We start from the raw sequence: 15,534 nt of genomic DNA on the forward strand, positions 1-15,534 counted from the left end.
CATATTACTAGTCTTCCTGGTTGCACCTCCTCTATCCACTACTAAACTGATGCGGTCCCAACATATTACTAGTCTTCCTGGTTGCACCTCCTCTATCCACTACTAAACTGATGCGGTCCCAACATATTACTAGTCTTCCTGGTTGCACCTCCTCTATCCACTACTAAACTGATGCGGTCCCAACATATTACTAGTCTTCCTGGTTGCACCTCCTCTATCCACTACTAAACTGATGCAGTCCCAACATATTACTAGTCTTCCTGGTTGCACCTCCTCTATCCACTACTAAACTGATGCGGTCCCAACATATTACTAGTCTTCCTGGTTGCACCTCCTCTATCCACTACTAAACTGATGCAGTCCCCAACATATTACTAGTCTTCATGGTTGCACCTCCTCTATCCACTACTAAACTGATGCAGTCCCAACATATTACTAGTCTTCCTGGTTGCACCTCCTCTATCCACTACTAAACTGATGCGGTCCCAACATATTACTAGTCTTCCTGGTTGCACCTCCTCTATCCACTACTAAACTGATGCGGTCCCAACATATTACTAGTCTTCCTGGTTGCACCTCCTCTATCCACTACTAAACTGATGCAGTCCCAACATATTACTAGTCTTCCTGGTTGCACCTCCTCTATCCACTACTAAACTGATGCGGTCCCAACATATTACTAGTCTTCCTGGTTGCACCTCCTCTATCCACTACTAAACTGATGCGGTCCCAACATATTACTAGTCTTCCTGGTTGCACCTCCTCTATCCACTACTAAACTGATGCGGTCCCAACATATTACTAGTCTTCCTGGTTGCACCTCCTCTATCCACTACTAAACTGATGCGGTCCCAACATATTACTAGTCTTCCTGGTTGCACCTCCTCTATCCACTACTAAACTGATGCGGTCCCAACATATTACTAGTCTTCCTGGTTGCACCTCCTCTATCCACTACTAAACTGATGCGGTCCCAACATATTACTAGTCTTCCTGGTTGCACCTCCTCTATCCACTATTAAACTGATGCGGTCCCAACATATTACTAGTCTTCCTGGTTGCACCTCCTCTATCCACTACTAAACTGATGAGGTCCCCAACATATTACTAGTCTTCCTGGTTGCACCTCCTCTATCCACTACTAAACTGATGCGGTCCCAACACATTACTAGTCTTCCTGGTTGCACCTCCTCTATCCACTACTAAACTGACGCGGTCCCAACATATTACTAGTCTTCCTGGTTGCACCTCCTCTATCCACTACTAAACTGATGAGGTCCCAACATATTACTAGTCTTCATGGTTGCACCTCCTCTATCCACTACTAAACTGATGCAGTACCAACATATTACTAGTCTTCCTGGTCGCACCTCCTCTATCCACTACTAAACTGATGCAGTCCCTACATATTACCAGTCTTCCTGGTTGCACCTCCTCTATCCACTACTAAACTGATGAGGTCCCAACATATTACTAGTCTTCCTGGTTGCACCTCCTCTATCCACTACTAAACTGATGAGGTCCCAACATATTACTAGTCTTCCTGGTTACACCTCCTCTATCCACTACTAAACTGATGCGGTCCCAACATATTACTAGTCTTCCTGGTTACACCTCCTCTATCCACTACTAAACTGATGCGGTCCCCAACATTTTACTAGTCTTCCTGGTTGCACCTCCTCTATCCACTACTAAACTGATGCGGTCCCTACATATTACTAGTCTTCCTGGTTGCACCTCCTCTATCCACTGCTAAACTGATGCGGTCCCCAACATATTACTAGTCTTCCTGGTTGCACCTCCTCTATCCACTACTAAACTGATGCGGTCCCTACATATTACTAGTCTTCCTGGTTGCACCTCCTCTATCCACTACTAAACTGATGCGGTCCCAACATATTACTAGTCTTCCTGGTTGCACCTCCTCTATCCACTACTAAACTGATGCGGTCCCAACATATTACTAGTCTTCCTGGTTGCACCTCCTCTATCCACTACTAAACTGATGCGGTCCCAACATATTACTAGTCTTCCTGGTTGCACCTCCTCTATCCACTACTAAACTGATGCGGTCCCTACATATTACTAGTCTCCCTGGTTGCACCTCCTCTATCCACTACTAAACTGATGCAGTCCCAACATATTACTAGTCTTCCTGGTTGCACCTCCTCTATCCACTACTAAACTGATGCGGTCCCATTATATTACTAGTCTTCCTGGTTGCACCTCCTCTATCCACTACTAAACTGATGCAGTCCCAACATATTACTAGTCTCCCTGGTTGCACCTCCTCTATCCACTACTAAACTGAAGGGAACATTTGCCATATGGTTAGTGAGAAACACCACATTGCATATGTACGGCCCCTTACTAGACGTCCGGCAATGTTTCTAAAATTCGCGGACGGCGCCGGGTCGGGGGACAGATCTTTCAGGAAGTCATCGAACGAAGTCTCTCGGACACTCGGTTTCCGTTTAATAAAATTAACACATTTTTGTCATTTTTCCGCTGTCCAGGAAATTCCCACCAGAGGGAAAATAAATCATTTTGCAAATGCACAAGCACATTGCAAATGCACGTGGCCTTTTCTCCTAAATGGAAAATATTTCGAAGACGACACTTGGTGAGCATAGGGCAGTTGGCCCCGAACAAGTCGAGGTCTCAACGCTTTTTGAATTACGGCCATTTTTCTGGGATAAAAGGTCAAAAACGCAAAATAAGGTGCTAATTTAACTGCTTCATGTCAAAGTACATAAACGGTGTCAGGAAAAAAATAACCATTTATCTATCGTAATTTAAGTGAAATCGTACATTGTACAATTGGTCAAGTTCACAAAAATGAGTTTTTTTTTTTCAAAAGTTACAGATCCAGTTGCAGTGTGTTCAGACGAACATTTTTTAAGTTTCGAAGCTCTGCGAGAATTCTGTGATTTTATGTGATTTTATGAAATAGCACACACTCATTTAACCCTCTGTAAATAAGTCAGTTCTTAACATAAAGACTTAAAACTCAATATTATATAAGAGCCTACCCCGAGGAGGGTATGTGTTCACTTTCAGCTTCCTATGTCAACCGGAAATACCTTAAAATGGTGTCATAGGGTCAGTTACGAAGGGTTAAAAAGGTCAGATCTTTTCAAAACTTCTTTTGTGTGATTAGGCAACCCTCATGAACTGTAAATCAGTCATTTCTCCCAACAGATGTCAAAGAAAAGCTCTCACACACACACACACACACACACACACACACACACACACACACACACACACACACACACACACACACACACACACACACACACACACACACACACACACACACACACACACAGCAAGGATGGAGTGACAAAGTACGGTGCTTAAAGACACACAAAGCCTACAATGGCATTACTATTATCTCCAGGCCGTGGCGAGTTCAACGAGATGCCCCGCTTGACCGTAGCTCGCTCGGTCTGACCGCAGCGACAGTGAAAATAATAATTCCCCAAATGACCCTTTGACCTCAATTTCAAGTCTTTTGCTTTTGGGAGACAGAGCGAGAACCGTTAAGGTTAGAAGCACAATTTGACCTCAGGGATGTTCTTAAGGTCCTCCCAATCTGTAAAAGCCAAACCTTGACCTTGTGGCATTAACCCTTAACAGTGAAAACAGTTTTTTTCATCTCACAGTTTACAATGACATTTCGCCCTATAGGAACACATTGCCTGCTCCTCTAAATTCAACCTGAAGCCTATGTGGGTTATGAAGGTCTTATGGACCTGTCTTTGATGTCAGTCCATCAAGCCACTATGAGGTCTACCTGTGTCGATTCTAAGCTTCCTGGAGCAACCGGAAGTGATTAAATTCACCCTAAAAGGTGTCCTGATATACATGACCTGCAATTGTGAAAATCACAGCATTCAACCCTATGTAGATCAGTCAATTCTTAACGTATAGACTTAAAACTCAGGATTCTGTAACAGCATACCCCCATCAAGATATGTGGTTACCTATAGCTTCCTGTGCCAACCTGAAGTGCTTTAAAATGGTGTCAAAGGGGCTGTTTTGAAGGGTTAAAAAGGTCAGATCTTTTCAAAAGTTCATTTGTGTGATTAGGAAACCCTCATGAACTGTAAATCAGTCATTACTCCCAACAGATGTCAAAGAAAAGCTCTCTCTCACACACACACACACACACACACACACACACACACACACACACACACACACACACACACACACACACACACACACAGCAAGGATGGAGTGAAAAAGCACGGTGCTTAAAGACACACAAAGCTTACAATGGCATTACTATTATCTCCAGGCCGTGGCGAGTTCAACGAGATGCCCCGCTTGACCGTAGCTCGCTCGGTCTGAGTGCAGCGACAGTGACAAGAAGAATTCCCCAAATGACCCTTTGACCTCAATTTCAAATCTTTTGCTTTTGGGAGACAGACCGAGAACCGTTAAGGTTAGAAGCACAATTTGACCTCAGGAACGTTCCTAAGGGCCCCGTATCAAGGCATGGAGAAAAAAAAGTGGATTTTCAGCACCAATTAAGGTCTTGCTCGGGCACCGAATGACCTATCGAGCCGAAACTTGGGATTCGAGTTCGCCTCACATTGGCCTAATGTCAGAACTGGACCTGCAGCTAGAATGTAACTACGTGTTATATGTTTTTATTATGGTTTAAATGGAAGGCGCTGTGAATTATGGGCCTGCTCTGAAATATATGTGATAGTTGGCTTCTAAACGAGTTGGAAAAAAGTGAGTTTGGAGTCAGATCAGTTTGGTGTTTGAAAATATCTAATTGGCTGATGGTCACTGACTTTCTAGTTGACTTTTGTACATCTGTGGCATTGCGACACAAAAACTGCACATTTTAGAGTGGCGTTTTATTGTTCCCAGCACAAGGTGCACCTGTGTAATGATCGTGCTGTTTAATCAGCTTCTTGATATACCGCACCTGTCAGGTGGTTGAATTATCTTGGCAAACGAGAAATGCTGAACAAAATTTGAGAGAAAAAAAAGTTTTTTTTTTGTGTGTATGAAATCTGACTGTCAGAGGTCAACCCCTCCTATCTGAAAAACATTCTGTGATCTTTTATTTCAGCTCATGAAACATGGGATCAACCCTGTTGTGTTTATATATTTGCTCAGTATACTTACTAAACTTGGAGAGGACAGTTAGGCCTATAGTCAACCAATCCTCTTAAATCGTTCGGGGCTAAATTCCAGCTAAACTTGGAAAGAACAGTTAGGCCTATCGTCAACCAATCCTCTTAAATCGTTCGGGGCTAAATTCCAGCTAAACATGGAGAGGACAGTTAGGCCTATCGTCAACCAATCCTCTTAAATCATTTGGGGCTAAATTCCAGCTAAACTTGGAGAGGACAGTTAGGCCTATAGTCAACCAATCCTCTTAAATCCTTTGGGGCTAAATTCCAGCTAAACTTGGAGAGGACAGTTAGGCCTATCGTCAACCAATCCTCTTAAATCATTTGGGGCTAAATTCCAGCTAAACTTGGAGAGGACAGTTAGGCCTATAGTCAACCAATCCTCTTAAATCCTTTGGGGCTAAATTCCAGCTAATCTTGGAGAGGACAGTTAGGCCTATCGTCAACCAATCCTCACTCCATCCTGTTTTAAATCTCACTTCCTGTTTGACATTCCCTGAGATATGATCTGATGTTACTTCACTCCATCCTGTTTTAAATCTCACTTCCTGTTTGACATTCCCTGAGATGTGATCTGATGTTACTTCACTCCATCCTGTTTTAAATCTCACTTCCTGTTTGACATTCCCTGAGATGTGATCTGCTGTTACTTCACTCCATCCTGTTTTAAATCTCACTTCCTGTTTGACATTCCCTGAGATGTGATCTGATGTTACTTCACTCCATCCTGTTTTAAATCTCACTTCCTGTTTGACATTCCCTGAGATGTGATCTGATGTTACTTCACTCCATCCTGTTTTAAATCTCACTTCCTGTTTGAAATCTTACTTCCTGTTTTAAATCTGACTTCCTGTTTGACATTCCCTGAGATGTGATCTGATGTTACTCCACTCCATCCTGTTTTAAATCTCACTTCCTGTTTGACATTCCCTGAGATGTGATCCTGTTACTTAACTCCATCCTGTTTTAAATCTGACTTCCTGTTTGACATTCCCTGAGATGTGATCTGATGTTACTTCACTCCTTCCTGTTTTAAATCTCACTTCCTGTTTGACATTCCCTGAGATGTGATCTGATGTTACTTCACTCCATCCTGTTTTAAATCTCACTTCCTGTTTGACATTCCCTGAGATATGATCTGATGTTACTTCACTCCATCCTGTTTTAAATCTCACTTCCTGTTTATAAATCTCACTTCCTGTTTTAAATTCACAGTCTGAAATGAAAACACCACAGTGGACAACTAGTAACAATATTTTATTTAATAATCGAAACGAGAAATCAAATGAAATGACATTAAATGACTTTATAATAATGTGTGTGTCTGTGTGTGTGTGTGGTGTGTGGTGTGTGTGTATACATGTGAGAAAGTCGAACATTCTTCAGAAGACAGCTCCCCTCTTCTATCTGACTGTCAGAGGTCAACCCCCCTCTTCCACCTAACTGTCAGAGGTCAACCCCCCTCTTCCACCTGACTGTCAGAGGTCAACCCCCCTCTTCCACCTGACTGTCAGAGGTCAACCCCCCTCCTCCACCTGACTGTCAGAGGTCAACCCCCCTCCTCCACCTGACTGTCAGAGGTCAACCCCCCTCTTCCACCTGACTGTCAGAGGTCAACCCCCCTCTTCCACCTGACTGTCAGAGGTCAACCCCCCTCTTCTATCTGACTGTCAGAGGTCAACCCCCCTCTTCTATCTGACTGTCAGAGGTCAACCCCCCTCTTCTATCTGACTGTCAGAGGTCAACCCCCCTCTTCTGACTGTCAGAGGTCAACCCCCCTCTTCTATCTGACTGTCAGAGGTCAACCCCCCTCTTCTATCTGACTGTCAGAGGTCAACCCCCCTCTTCTATCTGACTGTCAGAGGTCAACCCCCCTCTTCTATCTGACTGTCAGAGGTCAACCCCCCTCTTCTATCTGACTGTCAGAGGTCAACCCCCCTCTTCTGACTGTCAGAGGTCAACCCCCCTCTTCTGACTGTCAAGAGGTCAACCCCCCTCTTCTGACTGTCAGAGGTCAACCCCCCTCTTCTATCTGACTGTCAGAGGTCAACCCCCCTCTTCTATCTGACTGTCAGAGGTCAACCCCCCTCTTCTATCTGACTGTCAGAGGTCAACCCCCCTCTTCTGACTGTCAGAGGTCAACCCCCCTCTTCTGACTGTCAAGAGGTCAACCCCCCTCTTCTGACTGTCAGAGGTCAACCCCCCTCTTCTGACTGTCAGAGGTCAACCCCCCTCTTCTGACTGTCAGAGGTCAACCCCCCTCCTCCACCTGACTGTCAGAGGTCAACCCCCCTCTTCTATCTGACTGTCAGAGGTCAACCCCCCTCTTCCACCTGACTGTCAGAGGTCAACCCCCCTCTTCTATCTGACTGTCAGAGGTCAACCCCCCTCTTCCACCTGACTGTCAGAGGTCAACCCCCCTCTTCCATCTGACTGTCAGAGGTCAACCCCCCTCTTTCCTCGTCCTTCTTTCTCCTGGAGGCTTTAAATGGACCTCAGCTGCTTCATCCCCTGCAGCGTGACAAAGTGGGAGGCGAGCGGCGACATACTCCTCAGTTTGAGGAGACCCCCAAAGCCTGAGTATCAATCGGTTTGTTCTTGAGTGTTAAACGGTATACGAGTGCATCTTTGTAATCTAATGCGTTGTCTCTGAATGATCTTATTTTACTAGAGTTTGCCCGGCCGTCCGTTTCTGCTCCTCGCCGGCGGACGTGTCAGACTCCTGGTACGGCACCTCGGTCTCTTCAGGGGTCCGCTCGGAGATGGCGTGGTCCTCTTTCGTCTTCCGCTTTCTTTCTCCGGAGGGTTGGTTCTCCCCGGCGGCGGACGTGGCGCGGTATCTTCTCCCTTCGACGCCGTCTCAAGGAAGGCGCTGGTCTCACCGGCTTTGGAAGGATTTGTGGCGTAACGTTTGTCTTCCATCTGGCTGTCGTGGCACATGAAGTCGGCCAACGTTTCCCCGTCGGCATTCGAGAGAACGTTTTTAACCTGTAAGAACACAAACAAACAAACAAACCTGTAAGAACACAAACAAAGAGACACACAGATAAAATAGGATATTTTTTAAGTCATTGATGTTTTTTTTTCAGACCGTCGTTGGAATCAAATATTTTATTTATATCCCCCCCCCATCTGACTGACGTGACCCCCCCCCCCCATCTGACTGACGTGACTGATGACGGAAGTCCTCAGGTCAGTGAAGGAAGGGCTGTCAGGCAGGCCCATCTCCTTCCATGCCTCCCTCAGGTAGACGGGCAGGTTTTTGATCTCGGTGTTGGTGGAATTGAAAAAGAAGAACTGGTCTTTCTTTCCCCCCGGGAGGTAGCGCTTGACTTTCAGGAAGTCTCTAAACCAAGAGTACTCCTCTTTATCCAGCGACATCTGGATCGTGGTTTGCTTTGCGTTTCCCACCTATTAGAAAACGGACAACAAAACAACAAACATTAACGCTGCAGTGCCTGCCAGTCGTTTCCAAAACCAACCAATTACGTTCAGGTGTACGGTTATAGACCTACGTTGATCAGATAGGCCCCAGACAGACCGTACTGGGCCATGTTCAGGTGTACGGTTGGTTATAGACTTACGTTGATCAGATAGGACCCAGACAGGCCCCACTGGGTCACGTTCAGGTGTACGGTTGGTTATAGACTTACGTTGATCAGATAGGACCCAGACAGACCCCACTGGGCCACGTTCAGGTGTACGGTTATAGACTTACGTTGATCAGATAGGACCCAGACAGACCCCACTGGGCCACGTTCAGGTGTACGGTTGGTTATAGACTTACGTTGATCAGATAGGACCCAGACAGGCCTCACTGGGCCACGTTCAGGTGTACGGTTATAGACTTACGTTGATCAGATAGGACCCAGACAGACCCCACTGGGCCACGTTCAGGTGTACGGTTATAGACTTACGTTGATCAGATAGGACCCAGACAGACCCCACTGGGCCACGTTCAGGTGTACGGTTGGTTATAGACTTACGTTGATCAGATAGGACCCAGACAGGCCCCACTAGACCACGTTCAGGTGTACGGTTATAGACTTACGTTGATCAGATAGGACCCAGACAGACCCCACTGGGCCACGTTCAGGTGTACGGTTGGCTATAGACTTACGTTGATCAGATAGGACCCAGACAGACACCACTAGACCACGTTCAGGTGTACGGTTGGTTATAGACTTACGTTGATCAGATAGGACCCAGACAGGCCCCACTGGGCCACGTTCAGGTGTACAGTTGGTTATAGACTTACGTTGATCAGATAGGACCCAGACAGGCCCCACTGGGCCACGTTCAGGTGTACGGTTGGTTATAGACTTACGTTGATCAGATAGGACCCAGACAGGCCCCACTGGGCCACGTTCCGGTGTACGGTTGGTTATAGACTTACGTTGATCAGATAGGACCCAGACAGACCCCACTGGGCCACGTTCAGGTGTACGGTTGGTTATAGACTTACGTTGATCAGATAGGACCCAGACAGGCCCCACTAGACCACGTTCAGGTGTACGGTTATAGACTTACGTTGATCAGATAGGACCCAGACAGACCCCACTGGGCCACGTTCAGGTGTACGGTTGGTTATAGACTTACGTTGATCAGATAGGACCCAGACAGGCCCCACTAGGCCACGTTCAGGTGTACGGTTGGTTATAGACTTACGTTGATCAGATAGGACCCAGACAGACCCCACTGGGCCACGTTCAGGTGTACGGTTGGTTATAGACTTACGTTGATCAGATAGGACCCAGACAGGCCTCACTGGGCCACGTTCAGGTGTACGGTTGGTTATAGACTTACGTTGATCAGATAGGACCCAGACAGGCCCCACTAGGCCACGTTCAGGTGTACGGTTGGTTATAGACTTACGTTGATCAGATAGGACCCAGACAGACCCCACTGGGCCACGTTCAGGTGTACGGTTATAGACTTACGTTGATCAGATAGGACCCAGACAGACCCCACTGGGCCACGTTCAGGTGTACGGTTGGTTATAGACTTACGTTGATCAGATAGGACCCAGACAGGCCTCACTGGGCCACGTTCAGGTGTACGGTTATAGACTTACGTTGATCAGATAGGACCCAGACAGACCCCACTGGGCCACGTTCAGGTGTACGGTTATAGACTTACGTTGATCAGATAGGACCCAGACAGACCCCACTGGGCCACGTTCAGGTGTACGGTTGGTTATAGACTTACGTTGATCAGATAGGACCCAGACAGGCCCCACTAGACCACGTTCAGGTGTACGGTTATAGACTTACGTTGATCAGATAGGACCCAGACAGACCCCACTGGGCCACGTTCAGGTGTACGGTTGGCTATAGACTTACGTTGATCAGATAGGACCCAGACAGACACCACTAGACCACGTTCAGGTGTACGGTTGGTTATAGACTTACGTTGATCAGATAGGACCCAGACAGACCCCACTGGGCCACGTTCAGGTGTACGGTTGGTTATACACTTACGTTGATCAGATAGGACCCAGACAGGCCCCACTAGGCCACGTTCAGGTGTACGGTTGGTTATAGACATACGTTGATCAGATAGGACCCAGACAGACCCCACTGGGCCACGTTCAGGTGTACGGTTGGTTATAGACTTACGTTGATCAGATAGGACCCAGACAGGCCCCACTAGGCCACGTTCAGGTGTACGGTTGGTTATAGACTTACGTTGATCAGATAGGACCCAGACAGACCCCACTGGGCCACGTTCAGGTGTACGGTTGGTTATAGACTTACGTTGATCAGATAGGACCCAGACAGGCCTCACTGGGCCACGTTCAGGTGTACGGTTATAGACTTACGTTGATCAGATAGGACCCAGACAGACCCCACTGGGCCACGTTCAGGTGTACGGTTGGCTATAGACTTACGTTGATCAGATAGGACCCAGACAGACACCACTAGACCACGTTCAGGTGTACGGTTGGTTATAGACTTACGTTGATCAGATAGGACCCAGACAGGCCCCACTGGGCCACGTTCAGGTGTACAGTTGGTTATAGACTTACGTTGATCAGATAGGACCCAGACAGGCCCCACTGGGCCACGTTCAGGTGTACGGTTGGTTATAGACTTACGTTGATCAAATAGGACCCAGACAGGCCCCACTGGGCCACGTTCCGGTGTACGGTTGGTTATAGACTTACGTTGATCAGATAGGACCCAGACAGACCCCACTGGGCCACGTTCAGGTGTACGGTTGGTTATAGACTTACGTTGATCAGATAGGACCCAGACAGGCCCCACTAGACCACGTTCAGGTGTACGGTTATAGACTTACGTTGATCAGATAGGACCCAGACAGACCCCACTGGGCCACGTTCAGGTGTACGGTTGGTTATAGACTTACGTTGATCAGATAGGACCCAGACAGGCCCCACTAGACCACGTTCAGGTGTACGGTTATAGACTTACGTTGATCAGATAGGACCCAGACAGGCCTCACTGGGCCACGTTCAGGTGTACGGTTGGTTATAGACTTACGTTGATCAGATAGGACCCAGACAGGCCCCACTAGGCCACGTTCAGGTGTACGGTTGGTTATAGACTTACGTTGATCAGATAGGACCCAGACAGGCCACACTGGGCCACGTTCAGGTGTACGGTTGGTTATAGACTTACGTTGATCAGATAGGACCCCGACAGACCCCACTGGGCCACGTTCAGGTGTACGGTTGGTTATAGACTTACGTTGATCAGATAGGACCCAGACAGGCCCCACTGGGCCACGTTCAGGTGTACGGTTGGTTATAGACTTACGTTGATCAGATAGGACCCAGACAGACCCCACTGGGCCACGTTCAGGTGTACGGTTGGTTATAGACTTACGTTGATCAGATAGGACCCAGACAGGCACCACTGGGCCACGTTCAGGTGTACGGTTGGTTATAGACTTACGTTGATCAGATAGGACCCAGACAGGTACCACTGGGCCACGTTCAGGTGTACGGTTGGTTATAGACTTACGTTGATCAGATAGGACCCAGACAGGCACAACTGGGCCACGTTCAGGTGTACAGTTGGTTATAGACTTACGTTGATCAGATAGGACCCAGACAGGCCCCACTGGGCCACGTTCAGGTGTACGGTTATAGACTTACGTTGATCAGATAGGACCCAGACAGGCACCACTGGACCACGTTCAGGTGTATGGTTATAGACTTACGTTGATCAGATAGGACCCAGACAGACCCCACTGGGCCACGTTCAGGTGTACGGTTATAGACTTACGTTGATCAGATAGGACCCAGACAGACCCCACTGGGCCACGTTCAGGTGTACGGTTGGTTATAAACTTATGTTGATCAGATAGGACCCAGACAGACACCACTGGGCCACGTTCAGGTGTACGGTTGGTTATAGACTTACGTTGATCAGATAGGACCCAGACAGGCCCCACTGGGCCACGTTCAGGTGTACGGTTGGTTATAGACTTACGTTGATCAGATAGGACCCAGACAGACCCCACTGGGCCACGTTCAGGTGTACGGTTGGTTATAGACTTACGTTGATCAGATAGGACCCAGACAGGCCCCACTAGACCACGTTCAGGTGTACGGTTATAGACTTACGTTGATCAGATAGGACCCAGACAGACCCCACTGGGCCACGTTCAGGTGTACGGTTGGCTATAGACTTACGTTGATCAGATAGGACCCAGACAGACACCACTAGACCACGTTCAGGTGTACGGTTGGTTATAGACTTACGTTGATCAGATAGGACCCAGACAGACCCCACTGGGCCACGTTCAGGTGTACGGTTGGTTATAGACTTACGTTGATCAGATAGGACCCAGACAGGCCCCACTAGGCCACGTTCAGGTGTACGGTTGGTTATAGACTTACGTTGATCAGATAGGACCCAGACAGACCCCACTGGGCCACGTTCAGGTGTACGGTTGGTTATAGACTTACGTTGATCAGATAGGACCCAGACAGGCCTCACTGGGCCACGTTCAGGTGTACGGTTGGTTATAGACTTACGTTGATCAGATAGGACCCAGACAGGCCCCACTAGGCCACGTTCAGGTGTACGGTTGGTTATAGACTTACGTTGATCAGATAGGACCCAGACAGACCCCACTGGGCCACGTTCAGGTGTACGGTTGGTTATAGACTTACGTTGATCAGATAGGACCCAGACAGGCCTCACTGGGCCACGTTCAGGTGTACGGTTGGTTATAGACTTACGTTGATCAGATAGGACCCAGACAGGCCCCACTGGGCCACGTTCAGGTGTACAGTTGGTTATAGACTTACGTTGATCAGATAGGACCCAGACAGGCCCCACTAGGCCACGTTCAGGTGTACGGTTGGTTATAGACTTACGTTGATCAGATAGGACCCAGACAGGCCCCACTGGGCCACGTTCAGGTGTACGGTTGGTTATAGACTTACGTTGATCAGATAGGACCCCGACAGACCCCACTGGGCCACGTTCAGGTGTACGGTTGGTTATAGACTTACGTTGATCAGATAGGACCCAGACAGGCCCCACTGGGCCACGTTCCGGTGTACGGTTGGTTATAGACTTACGTTGATCAGATAGGACCCAGACAGACCCCACTGGGCCACGTTCAGGTGTACGGTTGGTTATAGACTTACGTTGATCAGATAGGACCCAGACAGGCCCCACTAGACCACGTTCAGGTGTACGGTTATAGACTTACGTTGATCAGATAGGACCCAGACAGACCCCACTGGGCCACGTTCAGGTGTACGGTTGGTTATAGACTTACGTTGATCAGATAGGACCCAGACAGGCCCCACTAGACCACGTTCAGGTGTACGGTTATAGACTTACGTTGATCAGATAGGACCCAGACAGGCCTCACTGGGCCACGTTCAGGTGTACGGTTGGTTATAGACTTACGTTGATCAGATAGGACCCAGACAGGCCCCACTAGGCCACGTTCAGGTGTACGGTTGGTTATAGACTTACGTTGATCAGATAGGACCCAGACAGGCCCCACTGGGCCACGTTCAGGTGTACGGTTGGTTATAGACTTACGTTGATCAGATAGGACCCCGACAGACCCCACTGGGCCACGTTCAGGTGTACGGTTGGTTATAGACTTACGTTGATCAGATAGGACCCAGACAGGCCCCACTGGGCCACGTTCAGGTGTACGGTTGGTTATAGACTTACGTTGATCAGATAGGACCCAGACAGACCCCACTGGGCCACGTTCAGGTGTACGGTTGGTTATAGACTTACGTTGATCAGATAGGACCCAGACAGGCACCACTGGGCCACGTTCAGGTGTACGGTTGGTTATAGACTTACGTTGATCAGATAGGACCCAGACAGGTACCACTGGGCCACGTTCAGGTGTACGGTTGGTTATAGACTTACGTTGATTAGATAGGACCCAGACAGGCACAACTGGGCCACGTTCAGGTGTACAGTTGGTTATAGACTTACGTTGATCAGATAGGACCCAGACAGGCCCCACTGGGCCACGTTCAGGTGTACGGTTATAGACTTACGTTGATCAGATAGGACCCAGACAGGCACCACTGGACCACGTTCAGGTGTATGGTTATAGACTTACGTTGATCAGATAGGACCCAGACAGACCCCACTGGGCCACGTTCAGGTGTACGGTTATAGACTTACGTTGATCAGATAGGACCCAGACAGACCCCACTGGGCCACGTTCAGGTGTACGGTTGGTTATAAACTTATGTTGATCAGATAGGACCCAGACAGACACCACTGGGCCACGTTCAGGTGTACGGTTGGTTATAGACTTACGTTGATCAGATAGGACCCAGACAGGCCCCACTGGGCCACGTTCAGGTGTACGGTTGGTTATAGACTTACGTTGATCAGATAGGACCCAGACAGACCCCACTGGGCCACGTTCAGGTGTACGGTTGGTTATAGAATTTACGTTGATCAGATAGGACCCAGACAGACCCCACTGGGCCACGTTCAGGTGTACGGTTATAGACTTACGTTGATCAGATAGGACCCAGACAGACCCCACTGGGCCACGTTCAGGTGTACGGTTATAGACTTACATTGATCAGATAGGACGCAGACAGACCCCACTGGGCCACGTTCAGGTGTACGGTTATAGACTTACGTTGATCAGATAGGACCCAGACAGACCCCACTGGGCCACGTTCAGGTGTACGGTTATAGACTTACGTTGATCAGATAGGACCCAGACAGACCCCACTGGGCCACGTTCAGGTGTACGGTTGGTTATAGACTTACGTTGATCAGATAGGACCCAGACAGACCCCACTGGGCCACGTTCAGGTGTACGGTTGGTTATAGACTTACGTTGATCAGATAGGACCCAGACAGACCCCACTGGGCCACGTTCAGGTGTACGGTTGGTT

The 15,534-nt window shown here is 48.2% G+C and overlaps 1 protein-coding gene across 1 annotated transcript in view; it reads right to left on the bottom strand.

Moving 5' to 3' along the window:
• Positions 1 to 6,397: 6,397 nt before the first annotated feature.
• LOC129839831 (uncharacterized) overlaps positions 6,398 to 15,534 on the bottom strand; it is a 16,272-nt gene continuing 7,135 nt past the window's right edge. Inside the window, exons 6-7 of the mRNA XM_055907500.1 lie at positions 8,328 to 8,570; positions 6,398 to 8,147 (exon numbers count right to left, since the gene is read on the bottom strand). Of these exons, the coding sequence (XP_055763475.1) occupies positions 7,827 to 8,147; positions 8,328 to 8,570 (564 nt within the window). The 3' untranslated portion in view covers positions 6,398 to 7,826. The remainder of the gene's footprint in view (positions 8,148 to 8,327; positions 8,571 to 15,534) is intronic.

This window comes from Salvelinus fontinalis, chromosome 40 (genome assembly GCF_029448725.1).
Source record: "Salvelinus fontinalis isolate EN_2023a chromosome 40, ASM2944872v1, whole genome shotgun sequence".
Classification (NCBI taxonomy): Eukaryota; Metazoa; Chordata; class Actinopteri; order Salmoniformes; family Salmonidae; genus Salvelinus; species Salvelinus fontinalis.